We start from the raw sequence: 9,742 nt of genomic DNA on the forward strand, positions 1-9,742 counted from the left end.
TGCACTCTGACAATGAGCTTCTGATAGCTGCCGAAATGGGTGACGAGGAAATGACACGAAAACTAATTCGGTATTTAAAATATAATATTTTTTATATTAAAATTTTCTCTCCTAATTTAGATGCACCTATTTTCCAATATAATCTTAGTCATTTTTCAGTGAGTCATACCTTTTGGACTACGAAATTCGTGGGACTACCTAATTCAGTAAAATGTCTGCTAAATTAAAAACTACTATTATTTTTAAACTTGCAGAAAAGGTGCTAGCACGGTTCACTGTAAGGATCACCTCGGTCGAAACGCACTTCACTTTGCCGTCTGCTCGGGTAACATGCGTGTGGTTACAATGCTTCTAAAGGCCGGAGTCAATCCAAACATCAAAGATAATGTCGGAATGACACCACTCTCCCTTTGCTTAATGAGAAGGTAACGTACCTATTTAGGATGCCAATATTATTCAGCCGAAAAACTAGAGTTAAATGCCTAGTGTTTTAGTACGGCTATGTGAGTATTTCGCCACTCCCAAGTAATGGTTGCTGATGAAGAAAAATCCATGTACTAAGTTATATATTTGATGACTTTCAGGCCAATGTGGAAAACGGCCAATTTGTTATTTCAACATGGTGCGGTGCTGCTTACAAGAATGACTCCAATGGATACTGGATTGTTTATACGTAAGCAAAAATGTAATAATATTTAAATAAGAGTTTTTTTTTAATGATAATGGTTTTGATATATTTATGTTAAACTAGCTGCTGCCCGCGACTTCGTCCCCGTGGATAGAAGATATAAGTTATGATTTATACCTGCCCTGCTTTCTTCACATTTTCCATTGTATCTTCGCTCCTATTAGTCGCAGCGTGATGGTTTATAGCCTAAAGCCTTCCTCGATGAATGGTCTATTCAACACAAAAATAATTTTTCAATTTGGACCAGTAGTTCCTGAGATTAGCGCGTTCAAACAAACAAACAAACTCTTTAGCTTTATATATTAGTATAGATATATTAGTATAGATTAAACAAAATTAGTTTGATATTATTATCAGCTGCTGTCTACGGTTTACAGTAAAAGAAAAGAAAGCTAATTAGTAGAGCATGCGGTTCACCGCAGTCAGGTTAACTCAGAGCTGGTACTGCTGGTAATAAAAAAATGTTATTGTCCACAGAGTTTGTAATGATGTGCATACCCACCAAAGAAGAAGAAAGGATTCTTCGACTTCTTGTCGAGAAAGGTGCCCTAGTTAATGACCCAGAGGCTCCCGGCCAACGTCAACCACTACATTTCGCTGCTATGAGTAATAACTGTACCCTCATTCGTATTCTAATCGATTTAGGAGCTGACTTATACGCTAAGAACCATAGAAATGAAACTCCCAGACAAGTAGCAGCTACCTTTAAATGTAAAGAAGCGATGGCTATCTTTGAAGCCCTCGAAGGAGAATACGATAGAAGAGACAGTGAGACTGCAAGCAATGTAACTGCTTATGAGCATTTCAACTTGTCGTAATTTATTTGATAAATAAATACATTTTGCACGTTATGTTTTGAAAATATTTCTTGTCTGAAACACGTAATAATTTTTAGTCCATCCAGGAACTCCTCTTCATGTATTACTGCTGCCAGGGCCGGATCCAGGGGCCCAGGGGCCCCGAGGCCTCGAGGAGTGGAGGCCCCCTTGGTTCAAGTTATTTTCATTCAGTGAAAAATTTATCGAGCTTTTTTTAGATACATAGTGTCAATAATATGAGGTTCTAACGTGGTTTCATATTTTTTTTTATTTCATCGGTAGTGCTGGGCCCTCTAGTCATAATGGTGGGCACCTGGTCATAATGGGCCCCTAGGCACTGGCCTAAAGTGCCTTACGGATAATGCGGCACTGACTACTGCTCTGGACAATGCGACAGATGGTATAGTTTCGCTTTGCCAGGGTCTTATAAGATCCCATTTTTTATCATTTCCTTAAAGAAATAGGCCTCTATGTTATTGAAGTCAATCAAAAATGCCGTGTAAGTTAAAAAGAAAGATAACGAAGTAACAAAATAAAAATGGTGTACCTCTATTTTCTTTGTTTACGATTTTTTGTAAAGTAATGTTACACCACTATCATGGTGTGACATTTGTTCTACAGTTTCAAAGATGGCGGCCTTGTCGCAGTTGCTTTTCTCTGCCAAACAATACTGAGAAAATTGAGATAACCAACTATTTTTACATTTTTATAAAGAAAATTAGGTAGATCTTAAAAAATTACGTTAATATAACGTGCTAGTCATTTTGATAATGTGATATTAAGTGTCCCCATGGCTTCCAATGTGCAAGACTCGCCTGTTCAGCAGACATTTGTGGAGGAGATAGATTACAGTGAGATTCAGGAATTATCGGTAAATATCTGAACGAGAAATTCATTATACTGTGTGTTAAAACGTTAAATGGAACTATAAACACTAAATTTGTGTCGTCAGGTGGTGGGCAAAGGTGCGTTTGGTGTAGTATGGAAAGGTCTATGGCGGAACACACTCGTAGCTGTAAAGCACATTAACTCTGAGGCCGAAAAGCGAGAGTTTTCAATAGAAGTGCGTCAGCTATCACGCGTGTGTCACCAAAACATTGTGCGGCTATACGGAGCATGCACGAAGGGCGCCCACGTCTGTCTAGTCATGGAATATGCAGAAGGAGGATCGCTATACAATGTGCTACACAACCGCCCTAAGCCCAAATACACTGCTGCTCATGCCATGAGCTGGGCTCGACAGTGTGCTGAGGTTAAAATTCTTACATATCTAACTTATACTTTAAGCTTACGTTATAATTTAAGACTTAACAGGTTTTATGTTTACATGTAAATACCACATGAATGAAGTTACGTTTTATTGTCACTTATTACATATCTGATTATAACATCTTCTGCATTACAGGGTGTAGCATATCTCCATGCAATGAAACCAAAGCCTCTTATACACAGGGACTTAAAGCCACCTAACTTATTACTAGTCGGAGGTGGTCAAAGACTGAAAATCTGTGACTTTGGTACTGCCGCTGATAAGGCTACTTATATGACTAACAATAAGGGAAGTGCAGCATGGATGGCACCCGAGGTTTGTTTAATATTTTGGTATCTATTATAACCATTAAATTTTGATTGGGCTTTCAATGGCATTCCTTCCGCTCATATGAATTATAGCGTAATGTAGTACATTACCCCTTCAAGATGGACTATTCAACAAAAAAATAAGTTATTCAATGATTCAGTTAAATTTTCATATGTAAATAAACTTAAGTCATTTCTACAAAATACATAATTTTGTGCCTTCAAATCAAATGATATTTTAGTTATTATCACTGAGATTTGTGCAAGAATGAATTAATGTAATAATTAATTAATCTTCTATAATAAACTAGGTATTAAAACCTTTATAAATTTTTATATACATGCATAATTATTTCCTTATTTATTTTATTATTGTTAACATGCTCAAACCTATATATACTATTAAAAAACTACTAGAGGAACACAAACAAGACAGCTTTATTACATTATGCAAAATAGAAACTGATAATAATTTAAATAGTCTAAAATTCTAAATTGACAAGTCAATGTTTTAACACAGTATAGTAATATGGTAATATTGAGCTACAGATAATCAATTGTTTAGTTAAGATATTCATGAAGTGTATTATGATAGTGGTCTTGCAAAAAAATATATTATCTAATCAATAACAAACACTTTTTCCTCAATTAGGTTTTAGTAGTAAATGTTTTGTTTGTACACAACTTGTGTATACTGCACTTTTTACTATATTTTATTTGAGAATGCAAATGATTTGTACATATTTATGTTTGTTTACTTATATTCTTTGATTGTATATTTTGTAATTTTAGCTTGCTTCACTTAAAGGGTCTTAATACGATTTTGTGCATATTCAAGGAGTGTTTCACCTAGTAAAGTAGGTTGCGAATAAAGGTCAGGTGGGATAACACCCTTCTTCAAAAAATTCTGAAAGTTTTCATAGGTCTGGAAACCTATTCCAAAAGTGTAGTAATATCATTGGCCCACATTAAGTTATTTGATATTTACTCATGTTAATATGAGACATGTTTATATATTGAATACAAATATATAGTTTTTAATTTGTTTATTCTATGTTCTATTTATAAAGTTAATCTTTTATGTATTCCAGGTATTTGAAGGTTCAACATATACAGAAAAGTGTGATGTGTTTTCATGGGGCATTATATTATGGGAGGTCTTGTCAAGAAGGAAACCATTTGAGGAAGGTGGTTCAGCTTTTAGGATAATGTGGGCTGTCCATACAGGTAACATATACTTACCTATATATGTATTATTATCTCGTGCAAGACTGCCTGTGTTCTTATAAGGGTTTACTCATAAAACAAAAAACAAACTATTTAATGGGGTTTCCGAAACCTTAACATCAAAAAGACTTAAAAACAATAAAATAAATTACATTATAGTAGTTATAATGAAGTCAATCTAACTTTAAATGCTATTTATTGCCAACAAATACATGTAATCTGTTAAGTAATTGTTGTAGCCTATTATCATAATAATTGTTTAGTCATAAATCTTTAACAATAAAACAACCTATTAACGTTTTAGTTCCAATGAATTGTGATATCATGGATCGACGTGATTCAAATCCGCCTACCATTAAGATTCTGAGTAAAACATTGTTGAAAGATGCATATGTATCATTCAAATTTGCAACTCGTTTAAGATCTGACATAAGTTTAGTAATACTTTTTGATTTAAGTTTATATAAGATATTTTTTTGTATTCTTGGGCAATAAAAATAATTATAATTGAAAGAATTAGTTCAAAAGAATTTTGCATAGAAGGTGTAGTTTGCATGTACCTCACATCAATTTGGGATATAAGGTTTGTCTTCACATTGCTTTTAATTATTCCCTGTTTCTATGTATTCTTGTTAGTGTATTGCTTATTTAAATACATTGAATGTGAAGACGATATTATACCTTTATCCATTGTTAAATTCTAGGTCAAAGACCAAATCTGATAGAGGGTTGTCCGGAGCCAATTGAGCACTTGATGACACAATGTTGGCACAAAGTTCCTGCAGAACGGCCCAGCATGGCGAAGGTAAGCTTCCATACAAATATAAATAATGCCCAATGGGCTGCCAATAGTAAAGGTTAAGCTATTATGATGTGATTAGTCACTACTTGTACTGATATAAACTCTCGCCCAGGTGTTCAACTCGATACAATGCAAATAGAACAGGTAGTTTAGGTGTGATTGTTTTAGAACTAAGGATAATTTAAATTTTCTTTTGTCTGTTTAATTTGGTATAGGAAATATAAATTTACTTTAATATGTTAGATTGCAGATGAATGATTTGTTATTGATATTAATAAAATGTAGACCAATTTTATAGTTTAGTAGATTATTGTTAGAGAAAGTATTTTTCAATGATTTGTACTTGTATATTAATGATATATAAAAGGTGCTTTCAATAAGCTTAGTTTATTGAAACAATACAATAATATGTGTTGCAGGTGGTAGAGATAATGGCAGCGCTGTGTGAGTTTTTCCCTGGCGCCGACACGCCCATAAACTACGACGACTGCGAGGAGGACGACGACGAGTGCTCGGAGGACGAGTACATGGCGTACGACACGCAGGACAGCCTCGACACCGACACGCACTCCGGCATGCTCTCACAAGTACACATCCCGACACAGTTCGACGCCAGCGTCTCCAACCCCGTCCCACTGAGAAACAGCGACCAAGCCGTGACGGCGCCCCGGCCTCGCAGCTTCGTCGAGACTCAAGTGAGTAAGCTACAGAACTTAATGGCCGCGGAGGCGCATCCCAAAACGTCTGCGTTGCCCAAGGACGAGCCCGACGTGCATAACAGAATAGGCCCCGTGCGCATCCCGCAGCAGTTTAAAAAGCCCGAAGCGTTCGCGGAGGCGGGCCGCTCGCCCGTCACCATCCAGCGCACGCCCAGCTCGCCGGGCGGGCGCGCGGCCTGCAGCCCGGCGGGCGCGGCCTGCAGCCCGGCGGGCGCGGCCTGCAGCCCGGCGGCCGCCAGCCCGGCCGGCGCCGGCTGCAGCCCCGCCGTGTTCAGCGCGGCGTCGTCCCCGCGGCGCCTGTCGCCCATCGCCAACTACAACGTGGGCACATGAACCCGCGCCACATCGACCTGGACCCCTACTGGCCCCGCGACGCGCGCAGCCCGGACCTCGCCAGCTCGCACTCCAACTCGCTCCGGAAGGAGGACTACAACCAGAACTACTGCGACCGACTCAGCGCCGCCAACAGTCCCATGACGCCCGTCAACGAATTTAATGGAAATATGTCACAGAGACCGATTGATCCGAGATATCAAACGCCATTACAGATAGAAGTTGACCCAGTAAGTCTTTGCAACTAAAACTATATGTAGTTAATACTTTACGTCGAAGATTTGTAGTGTAGTAGTTAGGAATTGGTTATGGGCGACTAACATAATATATTATTATAAATTTAGTTTCATAAACTGTGTGTTTCATGTTATAAAACATTGCCTTTTTTTCATTTTTCAGAATTCATGGGAGTTGATCGACGTGCCAATCAGTTATGATGATTATGTGGAAGTGAGAAATACTGGTGGCTTTGATAAGTTTTACACAGTGGGTAAGTATTGCATGTTGATTGCAGTGGCCTTTATTGGCATTATCTATTATGTTTAACTGTGAAAACTGAAAATAATTGTAAAATTTAAAACACATTTTAGATTAAACAAGAACAAATCAATACCTGAAACAGCAACAATCTATACTAATATATAAAGCTGAAGAGTTTGTTTGTTTGTTTGTTTGTTTGTTTGAACGCGCTAATCTCGGGAACCACTGGTTCGATTTGAAAAATTCTTTTTGTGTTGAATAGACCATTTATCGAGGAAGGCTATAGGCTATTTAACATCACGCTGGCGACTAATAGGAGCGAAGATACAATGGAAAATGTGGAAAAAAAACGGGGAACATTCTAACCACGTGGACGAAGTCGCGGGCAACAGCTAGTATGTAAATAAAAATAGAATTCAATCGCAACAATCTTTAAAAATAAACGCCATTCTATAAATAAACACTCGTCATTCTGTTATCGAAAACCCAAAATTTCAGGTAGTATAACCGTATGTAAGATACATTCGCTCAGTTTAAGAATAGTACCGCACTTAAGATGATTCAACGATACAGAGTACCACGTGTCTCGAACTGACGTAGTAGCACGTGAGACTAATGCGAAATGGATTTTATCTCAATAATTACGCACAAAATGAGCGTAAAAAGCCACATAAATCACCCTATTTATACTGCAATTGTTTTAAGTGTAATTCTTTGTGTGGTTGACTCATAACCGTCTAGCCGTTTGAGAGCAAATAATGTGAAGATAGCTCGCGTGTAATATTAAAAAAACCGTTATAAAGATTATTTTGGCACTTGTGTTAAAAGTCATTTTCCAATTTTAAATGTTGTTTAGTTGTGGGACACCTAAATAAGGCTTGGATTAGAACTTAATCAAAACCTATTAATAAATAAAGGGTAAATTAAAACATTTTGATGTAAATGATTAATAATACAATTTGTAAACTGATTTATCTAAATTGGCATTTCTCATCATTTCCAAAAAAGTAATGCCGGGTGACGCTTTTTGTGTTTTGAAGGTAATCAACCCCAATCGTATTTTTAATACAATGCGATATTAAAAAACTATAAAAAATGTAGCTACCTGACTCACAAAACCAAATCTTTTATTTATGTAATCCAAATGTTTTTTAATTACAAACTGATTTTATTTATTTTATTTGCTAATTTCCTTGCAATCATTGTTGAAACATAAAGTACAACATAAAAATTGGAGGATTTTGAAATTGAGCTTTTTGCATGCCTACTCAATTTACTAAAATTACTTAAGGAACAATTTTATTGCTTCATATAACTACATAAAAAAATAGGTTTACCTAGAGTCTTGATGTTAATGATAAAATTAATTGATGTAATATTATGTCTTATAAAAAGGAAATACACTGGTCCTTTTAGTCTCATATTAATGTTAAGTCCGCCGTATAGGCAAGACTTAAAACTCAAAAAAACCTTACTTATTTTGTAACAAAGACTTCGAATTATTTAGATTTCAACTTACCTAATAAAACTGAATATGATCATGACAAAACAACAATTTAGTGAATCGCAGTGGTTTCATACTCACTAAAAACTCTCAAACAAAAACACATTTATAAATCAAATATGTTGTCCCGAACCAAATCGGTAGTTCCTCGGTGATCTAACAACTGAGCTTTAAATGCAATCACATAATTAAACTCCATAAATAATCCAAGTTATATTTGTCGTAAACATCAGATCACAACATAATTCAAGTGATCCGAGATTGTCGTCTAATCTCGTACCAATGCATCATTGCGCGTGAGTAACCGCGTCGAAATAGCGAAGTCCTGGCAGGACACGATCGCGCCGTGACTCACGCTAGCGTTTATTTATCATACGGTGTGTTTGTTGTGTTTTGTTTTTGTTAGTAAATAAATCTTGGGCGTTCATGTGTGTGTAGGACCTTTTTTAGGTCAAAAGTTTGGTTCTGAGTGAGGTGAAAATGAGTTGTGCGTATTTCTATTAATTGCGGTTGAGTTTTATTTTAATAACGAATAGAGCTTTGTAATTCGTAAGGGTTTTTTTAACCACGATCTGAATTTGTTACTTTCTTTGGATTAAGTTTACTCATTTATTTAGTGCAGATTAGTTCTTTCATATACATGGTGTTCTTATAAGAATTTTCCGGTATTTTTTCTTTTGAGTATAAAAGTGGAGATATTTTTTTTCATAATTTTAATTCAGCTCCTGAAACAAACAATTCAGCATGGATCCATATATTTCAAAGCCCAAACATCATTCCTAATGCTTTATGACTGTTTCAAAACAGAGTAAGACACATAGCCCACGTCACGTAATGTGCACCTGAGTGTATAAACAATAGTTAACTAATTAAGACTTCACACAGCTGTCATCAAGTCATTCATCACCGATCTGGACGCTGACTGTGACAAACTGTACTATTAGAGCACGTTACAACAAATGTCTTCATTTTTCTGATACCTTTCAACACGCACATTTATTTATATTTATACTAACAGTTTCCCGCGACTCCGTTCGTAAGGACTTTAGTTAACAAGCGGTGGTTTCCGTGGGAATACCGAGATAAAATAAAGACTATTATAAACTAATAATCTAAAAACCCAAAAACCGCTGTGTACATATTAGTAATACTTAAACAATATTAAATCCAAATGTCAAAGCCATAGTCAATTCCGGAAAACTATAATTTTGCCACCTTCCCACTCTTTTTCCAGTTAAAAAGTAATCCATTTCGTTTCTCAGGCTCTTGATTATCTATGTACCAAATTTCGTTACAATTGGTTCAGTAGTTTTTATGGAAAAGCGAGACAGGCAGAGATACTTCCGCGTTTATAATATTAGTATGGGTATAAGACAGTGGTGTTTCTGTTCGTATATGTTACCATATTTGCAACGATATCACTTACAGCCGGGCAACAACAAGAGCCCTAGCGTTAATTATAATGCGTAGTGTTAGCGGTTCTCGGAAGTCCAGCCATCAGGCGCGCCGCCATCTGACAGCAAATACCGCGCACTCAAATATCAAGCGCTTAGTCATCTCAACAGACATGTTATACTAGTTTTATTATTACAT

The 9,742-nt window shown here is 36.4% G+C and overlaps 2 protein-coding genes across 2 annotated transcripts; both read left to right on the top strand.

Annotated features, from left to right (window-relative positions):
* The first annotated feature begins 6 nt into the window (after positions 1-6).
* Positions 7-1,550, top strand: LOC113507731 (potassium channel AKT6-like). Its single transcript, XM_026890671.1, has 4 exons — positions 7-70; positions 255-425; positions 585-673; positions 1,166-1,550. The coding sequence occupies exons 1-4, from the start codon at positions 36-38 to the stop codon at positions 1,504-1,506; spliced, it is 636 nt and encodes a 211-aa protein (XP_026746472.1). The 5' UTR covers positions 7-35; the 3' UTR covers positions 1,507-1,550.
* A 556-nt stretch (positions 1,551-2,106) lies between these two features.
* LOC113507732 (mitogen-activated protein kinase kinase kinase 7-like) lies at positions 2,107-6,714 on the top strand. Its single transcript, XM_026890672.1, is given in 8 exon segments — positions 2,107-2,377; positions 2,459-2,758; positions 2,912-3,091; positions 4,176-4,311; positions 5,016-5,116; positions 5,533-6,157; positions 6,160-6,395; positions 6,565-6,714. Coding segments are annotated over 8 exon segments (1,806 nt in total). The 5' UTR covers positions 2,107-2,296; the 3' UTR covers positions 6,712-6,714.
* The last annotated feature ends 3,028 nt before the right edge of the window (positions 6,715-9,742 follow it).

This window comes from Trichoplusia ni, unplaced genomic scaffold, assembly GCF_003590095.1.
Source record: "Trichoplusia ni isolate ovarian cell line Hi5 unplaced genomic scaffold, tn1 tig00003115, whole genome shotgun sequence".
NCBI lineage: Eukaryota > Metazoa > Arthropoda > Insecta > Lepidoptera > Noctuidae > Trichoplusia > Trichoplusia ni.

Coding starts and splice junctions, on each gene's coding strand:
- LOC113507731 (XM_026890671.1), top strand. CDS start 36: ATGGGTGACGAGGAAATGACACGAAAACTAATTCG. Junction 426..584: donor TCCCTTTGCTTAATGAGAAG/GTAACGTACCTA, acceptor GATGACTTTCAG/GCCAATGTGGAAAACGGCCA. Junction 674..1,165: donor GGATACTGGATTGTTTATAC/GTAAGCAAAAAT, acceptor TATTGTCCACAG/AGTTTGTAATGATGTGCATA.